Below are 15,230 nucleotides of genomic sequence, written 5' to 3'. Positions count from 1 at the left end.
CATTCATAAACTTTGTTTTTTAAAAAAAAAAAAAAAAAAAAAAAAAAAAAAATCTAAACAGCTACGAAACGTTCTGTTTAACTGTTCAGTTTTTTTCTCCCACTGAGAATGTTTCATTTCCAGACATCATTAAGTATAATTATATCTGAAAATCAAAATGTATTCCACAATGTTTAAATGTGGTATCGTAATACTCATTTACATTTTTTTTCCAAACAAAGCACTCGATCATTTGTTTTGCCTCATTTCTTGATCTTTTTGGGATTTTGTTGAAAAACATTGTCACCCTCACCATCTCTGGTAAGCCTACTAAATGCTTGGGTAAGAATGAAATTATAAACAAAAGAGGCATGTTAAAATCCATTTGGATCCACATATTTCATGGTGTGTTAAAACAATAGCAGAGCTCCTTACTTTCAGTTGTTGAATATTCCTGGGGGTCAAGTATCCCAGACTCCTGCAGAGATCGGATACAAGAGTCCACCAGCTCCAAGCCTGTTGTCAGCTCATCTTCAATGTCTTTTTGTTCATCTGTAAAGCCAACAAATAGGGCATGAGAAAGAATTACAAGCCAACAACTACCTACTGGTTTACTGTGATAGCTGAACTTACCAAGAATGATCTACAAGCCTTGACATAGAAAATTAAACTGCAGGAGGAAAAAAAAAATTCCCCAATTCACTTCTACGCTGGTACACAACAAACTGACCATTGGCTTGCAAAGTATGGCCTAAATTGCCAAAGGAATCCAGACTTAAGAGATTTAAGATGAAGAATTAACCTTTCTGTAACACTGATAACAAACAGGCCAATTCATAAAATTTAAACTTTGACATTGTTCTGAGCTACAAATGCATGACAGAAAAGCTGTGCAATGCAAAAGGATTAAAGTATTTAAATGGGCAGATTTGTTTCTTGAGAAACATCTTGGAAAAATCTTTCCTCTTAGCAACTCTATGCAGACATATATTTTACTGATTGTCATCCTCTTGGTAGTTTACTGATGATGAATTTTAGAGTGATTTCATTTTTATGGTGGGATATTTTTTACTGGAAACATTCAAGGTAAGTATCATGTTTGACAGAAATACTGTAGTGCTGAGTGTATGTGTGGGAGCAGCTGGTAACATAGTTGTAAGAGCTGCTGCTTTTGTACCCAAAGGTCGCATTTTTGAATCCCACCTCCAGCTGTAGTACCCTTGAGCAAGGTGCTTATCCTAAATTGCTGTAAAAATTACTGTGCTGTATAAATAGGTAAATGGCTGTTGGCAGCTTAACATTGTAAGTTGCTTTGGAAAAAAAAGAGTTAGCTAAATGAATGAATGTAAGCCAATGTAAGTTCAGCCAATACCATTTTCTATTTAAAAAAATCAGTTTATGAGTGCTTGAAGAGGTGAAGAGTCACTGCTTGGTTGATACACTAGTAAACACTTCAGAAAGTGCAATTATATACTGTTAAGTCTTAAGAATACAACATGCATCAACCTCTTGCCCTGAGTTATATTTCCAGAGACTTTCCCTAGACGCATTCTTTACTTTTGACCTTACCTACCTCTGATAGATAGGCTGATATATACATATATTCCCTGACAGATACTGACAACAAATTGGTTATTTTTTACTACATAAAATTTTAAAAAGCGTATTTTCAAAAATCCACTGTTTGTATAGTTCCTCTCCATTGCCCAGTCTGTACCTTTTCACCTCTAACAATTGTTACAAAAAACAGGCAATTGAAGCAGAATCATAATATAATACAGCAGAACAGAAAAAAAAAAAAAAAATGAATTTAAATAAAAAAGGGAAATTGGTACCTTGAGTATTCCAGCGAAACTGCTCCTCAGCTGAACTGCAAAGTACAGATAAGATTCTGGTTATAAAGCAAAGCTCTCCTTCATGAAGGTAAACGTCCGAATCGGTCACTATCATAAGCGCTAGAGGTTAGTCATAAGTTCAGTGTTTGTATTGCAGTTGAGCACAAGTTTACCACATTGCAGATGTTAATTCAGTGAATACAGAAATACAGAACATATGAACTGGTTGCAAATGTTATGTTCAGCATATCTCTGACGTTCTAATCTTGTCCCGTTCCCTCCGACTATCAAGGCATTAAGTTACAAATATGGACAAAATACAAACTAAAAAGTTACAAGCGAACACTTTTGAAGAATCAGTATGAATTATATTTTGTATTTCCCTCACATTGCAGAATTCTTAACTGAACTTGCCAGAAAGTGTTTTTATTTCTTAAGGCCAAATAAGCAGTGTCTCAACAGGGATTGATAAGACCTCCAGTGTCAGGAAGAATACCAGTAGCTAACTATGAAAGTAATATTAGTCAGCAGAATGATTAATATTGCATCTTTTCCCTACAGACGAAACAAAAATTCATTGTCATGGTCTGAGAAAAAGAACAATGCATTCACTGTTCAATTCAAAAGCACGGAATAATGTTGTTGTGGAAAGGATAAAACTGAACAATGACTGTGCCAGTTATAATCTTTGTTGGTCCTGTCAAATCTAGTGCATCACACAATAGACATATTGATTATCCTTTATTTTCACATAAAGAATATTACCTCCTTGTTGTAACTTGTATGTAAAAGGACACATGGGAAATAACCGGATTCACTAAAAAGGTGATGAACAACGGGTAAGTTGATATAAGCAAATGGCACAAGATGACACAGTATTTAAGATGTGGCACAAAGAGTAATCAAAAATGGATATAATCTACTACATTACATCGATTGTCCCAGTGTTCTAAGTAATTGTATTTAATTGTTCCCAAAGTGCTGAAAAATGGCTGACTGTTATCAGTGGGTTAACTGGTCATCCGCCACCCTCAGCACAACGGCTGCTGCTAAATCAACCCAACAGGCCCATTGATCTTCCTCTCTGGAGAGGCTGACAATTCACACTGTAAGTCTGTCACTTCTTACACCGAAGAGACAAATTGCAGTGGTAAACAAAACGTCACATGTTAATGGAGCTCTGCATTTTCCTATGAGTATCAATTTGTCACCTTTTCTGCATGGAACAATAAAGATACAGAGAAGACAGCAGCAGCGCAACAGAGAAGAAACTAGAAAAATTTTCACCACATGGTAAAAATAACCCAGCAAGCCCCAGGTTTTCATCTTTGCCATGTCCATCTTAGTCTTTATTTTGGGGATTTTTTAAAATTTATCTAGTACCAGGAAACCATTAAGCATTTAATCAAGGAGAAAGAGCAAGGAGAAAAGCTGGAATGACATTGGAGTGACAGTAGATATTTACAGCTCACAGGCTCCATCAAGGCTTTGGACGTGGGAGATGAAAATAGTGGGAAGGATGATAACAAACCCTTGTTTTGAGGTCATGCCTATATGTAAGATCTCGGCAGAGGCAACGTGAGGCCCAGGAAATCCCCCATAATGCCTTTCAACATTTTGACCCAGAGGAAGGAGAAGGCTTTACTAAGCATGTTTCTTAAACAAATACATTATAAATTGTGTGTAAAGCCTTATCGTGATATCAGGATTACAACCCCATATGCAAGAGTTTAATTAAATTACAATATCAGTCGAGAGCAAGGATAGACGCTACGAGCTCAGTTATGCAGGTTAAGGCTGCAGACCTGGGTACGAGAAAATCCTTTGTTGACAAAGCAGATGATCGGATTGCATTAGATCTACAAACAGGCAACAAAAATTCAGTCTAAAGCAAACCTGGATGTCATCAGCAGATTATTGCAATGAAGTAATCTGAAGAACATCAGACCAAAATACCATTTTCAAGTTTAAAATTGTAAAGATAAATTTCTTGTCACTACTAGTGCGCATAGTGAAATGTTTTTCAGAATAAACTGAACTGATTTTACATGCATCTGGATGTGAAATGCAGCATCACAAACAATATTTACCTTGTTCATTTGTTTATTTTCACACCAAAAGTTTCTATAGTGAATTATTCTACAAGTCTTTTTATCAGAGCAAAGAATTTTAGCAACACAATTTCCTTCCTCAGATAAGAATTCATGAAAATGGATTCAGAAACTTTTTATAGGATACACTGCAAATTAACGCCTTTTGTCATTTTTGGTGTTTTTCATAGAAAAACAAAACAACTGCAACCGTAATACTTAAAACTGAAAATATATGACTGACAACCATAAAGTCATAAATGTGTACAGACTGCAGTTATACTACTGTAAATGCTGTCATACATGCAAATAAAAAACATCTACAATGAACATTTTGACAAAAGATCTCCATAATGCATAATTATATCCCAAAAGCCTTATGTATGAAAACATAAACCATGTACATTTATAAAGGATTACAGTTCATTAGCAAGTGTAAGAAAAGACAGTTATAAATAGCTATTTTAGTGGGGTTTAGAGTGAGTTTTTCCCCTGCATGTAGTTTGATTTGGCCTCCAAACCTAGTTTCCTTCTGCCTCCATCTCCACTCTATTTGACTAGTAAACATGATTCCTTCTTCACTCTGACATTGATTCCTCCTGTCTCAGAACTTAGCTTCTTGGAATTTGTCTCTGAACATTTCCTTCGAGTTTACAAAATCTTACTTTCTGATACTGAGCTCATCTGGTTCCTACTACTGAAATCAGTTACTTCCCCATCAATCCATTCATGTGCATCCTGCCTCTGAATTTGGCTCTGACTCCTTAGTTTTACTGGAATCACTGAGCTGGGTTTGTTCACAGCCTCTGAAACCAGTTCCTCACCATTTCTGACAAGTCTGCTCCTACCGAACGGCAAACAAGTGTTTCATTGTTTTCCACAAGAACATGTATGACTCAGGTTTGGATTTTAAAATTTCCAGCAGAATGCTCATCAGTTGTAAATGCAGCATGATATCGATACAAGTCTATTATTTCTGATTCACCAGATCTAATGGTAGCAGTCTCACCAATGAAAGGCTGCTTCTCTGTATCCTGGATAACTCATTCTGAGGTGTGAACTATTCAACACGGACGGTTGCCCAAGTCTCTTGGGAACTCTGCCTTCTTGAACTTATTTCCGGTGGAGCTGATTAGAGAAGCCCAATGTTCAATGTGAGACGCGTCTCATTAATTACCCGCAAATTGGATGGCACTAACAATGAGGTAGCATTTACTGAAGACTATCCCCCTGAACCCCCACACAGAAGAAGAATGGTAACAGTGTATACAGTTCTCATGGCTTTAACAAGCCACAAGTTGATTTTATGGGAAAAAAAGAACTAGCTCTGAAAACTCTTTTCTTCAGCCTTTAGGAAACTGGAACAACCAGTTGCTAGACTGAGAAAGCATTCATTCAACCTTTAGCCCTGGGGAAGTCACTTAAATACGAGCTACAGCAGAGGTTTAAAATGATGCATTGAATCCATGTCACCTATAATATGGGACACAATGAGTCCATGACACTTCACAAAAACCACCCAGCAAAACTAAAGGGCTAATAATGAGAACACTGAGATAAGAGCACAGGCATGGTCAGATTCCCTTTACTCAGTCCGCAACAGAATGGACTGGGTATGGGTTACAAAGTGTGTAAAGGATTTTATATGCTTGTTAAGCCTTTTACAAAAACATAATCAATATTAACCTCTGACTTTCTTTTTTTTTTTTGCATTGCAGTTCTACTTTAAACTGACTTAGATGATCAGGTCTAGGCCATGGTAGCATCCTGTCTGATCTTCCAGCCTCTATCATTGAGCCTCTCCAGATGATCCAAATGTGTCTGCAGTTCTATTTGACATGTCAAAGTGTTCCTATGTATCTCCACTCTTTGTTGTTTCTTTCCTTTGTCTGCTGCTGCCTGTATCAAGTTTAAGACTTCGGTTACAGCCCACAAGACCATCAATGAATCTACTCTCCGATACCTACAGGACCTGATCACTCGCTACACCCCAGCCAGACTGCTATGCTCCTCCATCTCTGGCTGCCTGGTGATCCCATGCTTGAAATTGTACAAGTCTACAGCAGTATATACACAAAAAACAGTTACAGAAGATATTAAGACTTCTGAGTTTAGTTACTCAGTAGATGCTAACCAGATGTATAATCTATTTTGTTCCTTCAGGTTGTTTTTCTAATTGTTGCATAGACATGTATAACAAGCAGGACTTCCCTCAGAATACACACACACACTTTCAGAACCGCTTGTCCCATACAGGGTCACGGGGAACCGGAGCCTAACCCGGCAACACAGGGCGTAAGGCCAGAGGGGGAGGGGACACACCCAGGACGGGATGCCAGTCCGTCGCAAGGTACCCCAAGCGGGACTCGAACCCCAGACAGCAAGACTGTGGTCCAACCCACTGCATCACCACACCCCTTTCCCTCAGAATAAAGCTGTCTAAATCAAACATCCAAATGCCTTACATATGGACATCAACAGTGAAACACAGAGTAACCTCGTAGCTAACGAAAACCAGGTTGACTAGAGTATATTAAAAATTTGAGGTACATGAAGCCTGTGTTAGACACATCCAGCCAGAGCAGGCATGGGCTTATATAAATGCTTAAATAATTCATCTTCAGATGAGCTAGACTGTACCAACCACAGAGACCCTGTATGGAAGGGATATAATAAGCTCTTCTTTCAGATAAAATTATTTCCCCAGTGTAGGACATTATTCATGCTGTTAAATATTTTTAATTACTTTTTTGGCATTTTCACTTCATTTTTTGCCTGTTCAAAAAGGTATCTAAATAATTTATTTAATGTAGTCCTAGTTACAAAATGGGATCTTTCTGAATGCGTCTTGGCTATGCCTGATGTGTGAAAACACTGTATGAAGCTGACCATGATGAAAAATGTCAGCAAGTTAAATTTGTAGTTATAGAGGGTACATACCCAAGAGGAACGCATTATGTGCTATGCTAAACAATCCACATTCTTGGCATATCAGAACATAACTACTGTTTTCGATATATACAAATCTCTTCCTGCTTCAGAGGCAGCTAGTAGCACAGTAGCTAAGAACATGGACTTATGACCTGAAAGTGGCCATTTAAATTTCAATTGCATCTTTGAACCAAGTGCTTAGCTTGGATCACTCCAGTAAAACTTGCAACTGTGCTGTATAAATGGTTACAACTGTCCTTTTCTTTTGATAAAGAAAGCAGGAAAATAACCTGAAAATAAAAATATTCTTGTAACATGAAAAAATACAGAATGAGTTTAAATGGAAAACAACTGGGAAGGAATTAGCTTCAGAAGAAGTGGGGAGAAAAAAAAAAAAAAAAAAAAACCTGTTGAGATTTTTGTTCATGCTCTACAAAGTAGCAGTGTTATCTGTTTTACCACCTGAAGAGGTGACAAATTTTGAACTTATTAGGAATGCAGGTGTTAACATTACACAAAAGTCTCCTCTCAAGATGACCTTAATCATTTCAGTTTTTGCATTTTGAAATCAACTGGCAAAGCAACAATTGGTTATCTGTCTAAACCATTTCTATCCAAAGTGTAAAAAAAAAAAAAAAAAAAAAAAAAAAAAAAACATATAGTTACAAGAGCGTAAGGCAGTTGTCCGAAGCGGGGTCGCAGCAAACCGGAGCCTAACCCAGCAACACAGGGTGCAAGGCTGGAGGGGGAGGGGACACAGCACGGACAGGACACCAGTACACTGCAAGGCACCCCAAGCGGGACTCGAGGCAAATGCCAAATGAGCTAATAAGCCCATGTTAACTCTTGTACAAGTTATCTGTGATACTACCCTAAGCAACTTGATTTTACAGTTCATACATTTTGTCTCATATATTACTATTACGGAAAGAGCTGTACGGTGCATAGTGGTATTCTTTTTTTAACTGATTCTTATTTTTCCATATTTGTAAGAAATTCCATTGTATTCTTCAAAATGGTCATTATCATGTATATCATTATTAAATGGATATTATTACTTATTATTGCAGGAACCATTAGCATCGTATCTATTGGTACCATTTGTCACAACGTTTCTATGGTAAAGTGGTCGTACATGATTTTTGACGGTATGCAAGGTTTCAGTACCACCAGCCCTGGAGTAAGTTGCCGGTGGAGTGAGATGAGGAGAAGGGATCCATGGGAAACCTTTGTCTAGTTGAAGATAACTTGTGCCACAGATTTCTGGATCATTTTGGCCATTAAAGATTCCAAAGAATGCTGCTGAATTAACCATTTTAATAATATTAGAAGATCACTGTCACTGAAGTAAATTACACTTACTTTTACAAATAATTACAGCCTATTACAGTTCATTGCAAACATGATAAATGGTACATCGCTGTAATTCTTTCAATGGTTTATGATCTTTTCTGCTGCTGTAGTTTCTATAAGATATCCAAGTCATAGCACTGTAAGGCTATTCACTGATTGGATGGCTCAGTCTTTCAGAGTGAAATGCTTACTCGAATCCCGTTACACTATGAAATGTAAGATATTATCTTCCCTAGATATCAAAGCCACCTAATAATTTTAAAGCTCTTGGACTTGTGTTTTTTCATAAAATATTTACCTCTTATTTTAAAATAAGTGTTATACTATGGTATAAACTCACTGTACAAAAACTCATTGTATTTCCGGTACATGTATTTATTAACTGTACAAAGCCAAAGATTCATTGCCATCTAGCCATGAAAAATAAGGGAGAGTACAACTCAGATACAAAAGTGTATGTGTGCGCATGCAAGGGCAAGACACTGCTGTGCTTGTCTTGTTAAAGTGGTGTTCAGTCTAAACCGTCCCCTACCAACTTGACTCCCACTGAACTTTTTCTTTTTTTTTTTTAAAGGAAAACTCAATGTCTAAGACATGCACGTCAAGTTAAGTTTGGTCGGTATTTTTATTCAGTCCAAGAAGTTGGCAGGAGCAAAAAGCCATGTGACACACTACATGGTCAAATGTGATTATCTTACACCTGTGTGGATAATTACCACCTTGGCTATATATCAGTTTTATCAGGTAGCAATATATGGTGTGTTATAAGAGTTAAAGTCTTTCAAAAGTAGATTTTCCTCGGAAAAAGTCTTTTCAGAAGTATGTCTGCAAATCATTTAGCCTCAATCAGCCTGACTTCACACACACACTATACCTACATCCACTTGTCCTGAGAGGGGTTGCGGCAAGCCAGAGCCTAACCCAGTGACGCAGGGCGCAAGGGACACACCCTGGACGGGATGCCAGCCTGCTGCAAGGCACCACAGGCGACGCTCAAACCCCAAACCCACCACAGAGTAGGCCCCGGCCAAGCCTGCTGCGCCACTGCCTCCTACCCCCCAAGCCTGATTTTCTGCAACCCATTTCTGCTAACTGACTGCATGTAGTGCAGAAAAGAAAACAGTTAAGTACAACACACACACACACACACACACATTTTCAGAACCGCTTGTCCCTTACGGGGTCACGGGGAACCGGAGCCTACCCGGCAACACAGGGCGTAAGGCCGGAGGGGGAAGGGGACACACCCAGGACGGGACGCCAGTCCGCCGCAAGGCACCCCAAGCGGGACTTGAACCCCAGACCCACCGGAGAGCAGGACTGCGGTCCAACCCACTGCGCCACCGCACCCCCATATGTTAAGTACAACAGTATGTAAAAATATAGACACACACACACACACACACACACACACACACACACACACACACACACACACACACACACACACACACACACACACACACACACACACACACACACGCACGCACCCACACACATTCTGAACCTCTTGTCCCATTCAGGGTCGCGGGGAACTGGAGCCTAACCTGGTAACTCAGGGCGGAAGGCTGGAGGAGGAGGGGACACACCCAGGACAGGATGCCAGTCTGTCACAAGGAACCCCAAGGGCAACTCAAACCCCAGACCCACCCGAGAGCAGGACCCGGTCCAACCCACTGCGCCACCACACCCCCCTATGTAAAAATACATTATTTTCTATTATTAGATGTATGACACAAGTGGTCTAAAAAAATGTGATCTCATTTTTAAGCTATCAACAATATGAGAAATATATTCTTTTTCAAGTATGACTATTCTGAGCATACTCCTGAAACACCCACATCAATGAAGGGTTCGAACATGACGTTACAACAAGTGACCCTGTTCTTGATATGGTAATTATTCGTAGCCAATATACTGTAATTTATCTTGCATTAGATTATATTTTAAGCAAGCACAGATTTAAAAGTCATTATGACAAGCAACACAAGCTGTACAAGGTGACCAGGAAGAACTGTTAGGGCACACATATTAATAGTCAAGAGGCATACAGTCAAAGTAGAAAGCCAATATGTGACCATCGACTTAATAGTGAACCTTGTCTGACTACCTTAATAAGGAGCAACATGGTTTAACATGAGTGAGGTGCTTCAGCGCACAGGCCTATTGAAAATCAACACAGATAGTAGGCTGGAGCATAGTTCAAGCTCAAGTTGATTTCTTGTTTAAAAGTGTAAGCCGTTTAAAATTCCAATATCATTGTGGAAACACCTCAGGGGAAGTTACCATTTCAGACTTGACAGTGGAGATAAAAATTAAAATGCAAATCTTATTCCCGCTCGCTCATTAATTTAATTACATTCCTGGAAGGCTGTCCTCTCACTGTGACAAAGCCCGTGTTTGTGTGGAGAAACTCAACTTCAGCCCAAACTTTTGGCAATGCTTTTCGCATTAACTTTTGGACTCTCCACACAAGAAATCACAGCAAGGTTCCATACTCAATGGAAGTAGAATTTGAGCTGATTTGAAGTGCAGCAGCATTCATCTTTAGAACCCTTTATGTGTCCAGACATCAAAAGATAACCGTACATACACTACTGTTATGATGGCAAGAAAAGGGGGAAAAAAAATCATGTTTCTCTTATGAATTACTGATGTCAGGCAGATGGCCCTGCCACAATGTGTGATAAAACGCAGGGAACATAAAAGCCAAATGCAACATCTTCCTATCAGAAAAGAATATTGTCCGGACGTATTATGTACCGCTGTCACCAGAGCGTTTAGTTCCCTGCCATCACTCCTTTAAAAGGAATTGTCATAAAAGGCAATGTGTGTGGGCCGTGGTTGTCACAAAATGTTTCAAAAAACTCTCAAAACTCTGTCTTCGGAGTCCATTTTTATACCCCAGGTTTCAGACTCTGCACGAAAACTGTTCCCTGGAAATGAACAAAGCAATGTTCACTCAAACAATGCACAGACAAATGGAAATTTATGGAAATCATCAGAGGAAATGTTGAACGCAGGAATAGCAACTACACAATCTGATGTCATAAATATGTTTCTTTAATGTGTTCTATTGAAGTTTATCATAGTTTGTTATTTTTCCGTTGCATTCCAATGTTAAAATTCAATAAAGACACCATTTTTAAAATAAATCTAAAATCCTTTGGATCAGTATACGTATATGGTTCATTGTTCAGTTTGTATACTTTTCCTGTGGGAACTAAATCAAATCTGGTGGATTTACCAGTGTTCTTCAAATAGGTACTCCTTCTCCCTGGTATATGCTACTATAATATCCAAGAGGCAGCAAACTTCTTTTTTTTGTTCCTTAGGCAGTGGCACATAATTTATGCATTTTAGTGTGTGAACACGTAGGCGTCTTCCTATTTTTTCAAGCCTTTACAATTTCGAAAGTAAAAATAAAACAACTCCCTTGAAAGTTAACCAGAAGCTACTGTGCTCAAGTGTAGACTAGACTGCACGACCAAGTTCATGCAATTATGCCAGTGATGTACGATAAGATATGCAGTGTAAGCAAATTCATTGCGTGTTTTGGTTTCCAGCCTTTTAATAGCATTATTTGTCTGCTACATGCAACATATTTATGTAGACAGGGATAGAGGAGGCTCATTGAAAGAGAGGTGGGGTGCATTGGTTATTTGGGTTTTCAGTTTGTCAGGGCAGGTAGATGGAAAAAGGCTGCAGATTTGCATTCCTCTGTGTACCAGTAAAACATATCAATAAACATGGAGCATACAGAAATAGTGCAGGGTTGTGGAAAACTAGAATGGAATCAAATGAACTCCAGTGGTTTTTTTGGCTTTGAAAGTTCCTTTGCCTTGGGATTTTGGACATGCCTCATTAAGCTTTCAGGCACCATGTCTTTAAACATCGAGTGATATTTTACAGCTTATTGGGTTGCTTTAGTCTGTGATACAAGTCTTCATAACAACTTTTATGCAAAAACAACAACTTTGACAAAGCCTGCTATGGTAGAAAGCAAATTCCTTAGATGAAATGTTAGTTAAGGCATATTTTTTAAAGGAAGGGAAAAACACTACAGCACATCAGCCTGTCTTTTTTTTGTTCCTATTATTTATGATGGTTACATAAAGCGACACTGTAGCTTCTATTCATCGGCAGGGTGACAGCTTGTCCTTATGATGATACTGCATTGTCAGTCAAATCGTAAAGTCAGCTTTTGTGCATCTGGGAACAATAAAAAGCTTATGTAAATCATCTTTTACAGTTGATTTCAATTGATAAGTGGGCTGCAAACCGGCTGCCAGTCTGCCTGCTTTTGCTCCAAATGCAGACGGCGTCTTTCAGAGATGGCCCACAAAGTCATGTTAGCCTGGTTGTTGTGCCATGCAGCTGCAAACTTAGCCTCTTGAACCATTTCTTCTCCATCTTAAACCACAACTTTGAGACTTTAGGACTGGCTGGAAGCATCATGATGGCTTATTGCTTATTATTCAAGTAAACAAACTGGGCACAGATGGCCATTAAATAGACAAGATTTCAACTTTGCAGAGAAACAGGTGCAATACCAAATAACGAGATCCATCAAGCTAAGATGCCATTTGTCCTTGGGTGCTATAAAAAGCAATGAATTTCCATTTCGCTGGACCTTGTCCAGAAATGTGAGTGTTTGGTATTTTCTCAAGTATAATGAGTGATTGCCATGCCTGTTGCCTCATTTTAATGTGTGAAATTAGACTGTCTATAATTAAATAGCAGTGACAAGATGTGTAACCAAGAGCCTAAGGGGAGGCTGCACATGCAACACAATTTCAATGAAAAGCACCACAGTGAAGCGCATGGAAGGCCTTTTTCATCATATTTACAAAAGACTGTCTATACAAAAGGAAAATAAAGTTTTTTTTTTTTTTTTTTTTTTGCAGTATGCAGCTATGCACTTACTTGCATTTGTCTGTGCTTGGCAGGCTACTCCAAAAATTCAATTGTCGAGGGCAAACACTCGCTTTCAATGAAGAAATCTCAGCTGAGCAATTCCCCTGGCTTATGCTGGCAGCCTCGGACATGGCTCCACACCACACGCTTGAACTGCACAAGAGTGGACGTCCTTCACCTTGCTTTAGTAAGTCCACCGGAAGAAAACATTTTAAACCTGTCAGCAAGAGGCCTGCTCGCTGGGAATATGTTTCCCCTACACGGTTTCTTGATTCACTGTTGCACCCTACAAAGCCTTTATACAGATGCTTCCATTTAGCCCTACATTGTTTGCTGTGCATATACCATATAGCATTTTAATTATATACATATATTATTTATATATATATAGAAAAATTACCCAAGCAAATATCTTCCTCACACAACATTCAACAGTAGTTCCTCTCCCAAGATTTGTCAAAAGTCCAGTTTGTCACTTGCAACACCACCTGTTTTCTCATCCCACATGTACATCTGTTGGGCTGTTTGGCACCAGCCTGAGTTATTAAAAACATGTGTTTCTCAGTAGTTGAAAACAGTACCTGTTGATTCTGCTAAAATTCGGATATTTAATGGGCTGTGACAATAAATAGTGTATAGCAAAGTGTAGAAGAAACAAAAGAAACATTCTAAAAGTCAGAATCCAAAGATGCCAGTGATTTTTATGATGACACAAAAAACATAAATAAAATTAGGCGGCAGGTAATCTGAAATCCTGAAAGAATTGTACTACTTTAATAGCCTTGAGCAAAGTACTCCGCATTAATTCCTATAGCAAAATAGCCAACTGTCCAAATGGGTAAAACTAAGTTACTTCAGATAAAACTGTTGGTTAAAATAAGGAACTATAGATTAAACCATATTAACTAATGTGCTGCAGTAATCATTAATTAAGCACAGGCAGTCCCGGGGTTACAAAGGTTTGACTTACGTACAACCTGTAGTTACAAACCACCCCCCCCCCCCCCGTAAAGCCTATTATATTAAAAATTCGAGTTACATACAACAATTCTAAAAACAAACGGCCACTACTTTGCAATGTACATCAAAACACTATGCATCTACAGCTGATTGTCGGCTCGTGGGTGTGGTGTGTGAGTCCACGGTAGGACAAAGACTTCCTTCTTTTAAGTCGGACCAGGTTGCTGTTAACAATGTCTCGCTGTGCTGGGCTTTAACTAATTTTTTTTGTTTTTACCCTCCTAACCATGGCACCAAAGAGTAAATGTGATGCAAGTGATGGTGATGCATCAAACAAAAGGAAAACAATCACGACTGAAACTAAAGTGGAAATAATGAAGCGAAACGTGAAATGCCAACGAACACTGAAAAAGCAAACATTAAAGTTTCTTTAATATTTTGCACAAGCGCACGTGCTCACTCTCTTTTTCTCTCTCTCTCTTTTTTTTTTAAATACTGTGGTTGTCACAACCACGCCCTGCACCTCAACCAGCAGCTTAAATCGGAGCACTCGGTTACAAAAGACACTTCTTGCCAGTTGCGGAATCTCACTCTACACAACCGTCTCCTCTGCATTCTCAAACCTACCTTGCTTTGCTCTTCCAAGTCCTGTCCCTCACCGTTCCCCAATCCCGTCTCTTTGATAATGACTGCTCGCCTCATCCCTCGACCACGATTTTGGATATTCATCTCTATTCAGTTCGCCGATCGACCGACCATGAGAACACGTCTAGTCTTTTCACAAACTGATGTTAGACACAAACCATATCTAATGGCAGCGACTTATATCAACATCCGATTTAAAGACAGACTGAGGAACGGCACTCGTTTGTAATCCGGGGACTGCCTCTAATCAAGTAATTATCTTGAGCATGTCTGGAATTATCGGTTGTATAATTTATCTCTTCAAGTTCAACAGTACTCGGAAACACACCAATAGCATGAGCTGTAAAAATAAAGTGAAATCCCATTCCAGACAGGTCCTTTTCAACTCTAATCATGCCTAAATCTGCTATAGTTTAAAAAAATTAAAAGATGATCAGGCACAGTAACTAAATAAAGCAACTAAAAATTTAAAATTGAATGTTTCTTTAAAATGTACAGGACTCTGCAAAAGTTTTAGGCA

General features: G+C 38.8%; 1 protein-coding gene across 2 annotated transcripts in view; it reads right to left on the bottom strand.

The window, feature by feature from the left end:
* The window catches only part of LOC108935566 (catenin delta-2-like), a 274,279-nt gene that overhangs the window by 152,012 nt on the left and 107,037 nt on the right, over window positions 1-15,230 (bottom strand). For both annotated transcript variants that reach the window (XM_018754302.2, XM_018754303.2), the window contains exons 4-5: window positions 1,815-1,849; window positions 415-531 (exon numbers count right to left, since the gene is read on the bottom strand). In XM_018754302.2, coding sequence (XP_018609818.1) covers window positions 415-531; window positions 1,815-1,849 — 152 coding nt within the window. The remainder of the gene's footprint in view (window positions 1-414; window positions 532-1,814; window positions 1,850-15,230) is intronic.

This window comes from Scleropages formosus, chromosome 9 (assembly GCF_900964775.1).
Source record: "Scleropages formosus chromosome 9, fSclFor1.1, whole genome shotgun sequence".
NCBI classification, from domain to species: Eukaryota; Metazoa; Chordata; class Actinopteri; order Osteoglossiformes; family Osteoglossidae; genus Scleropages; species Scleropages formosus.
This window is presented reverse-complemented; position numbering and strand designations above follow the sequence as displayed.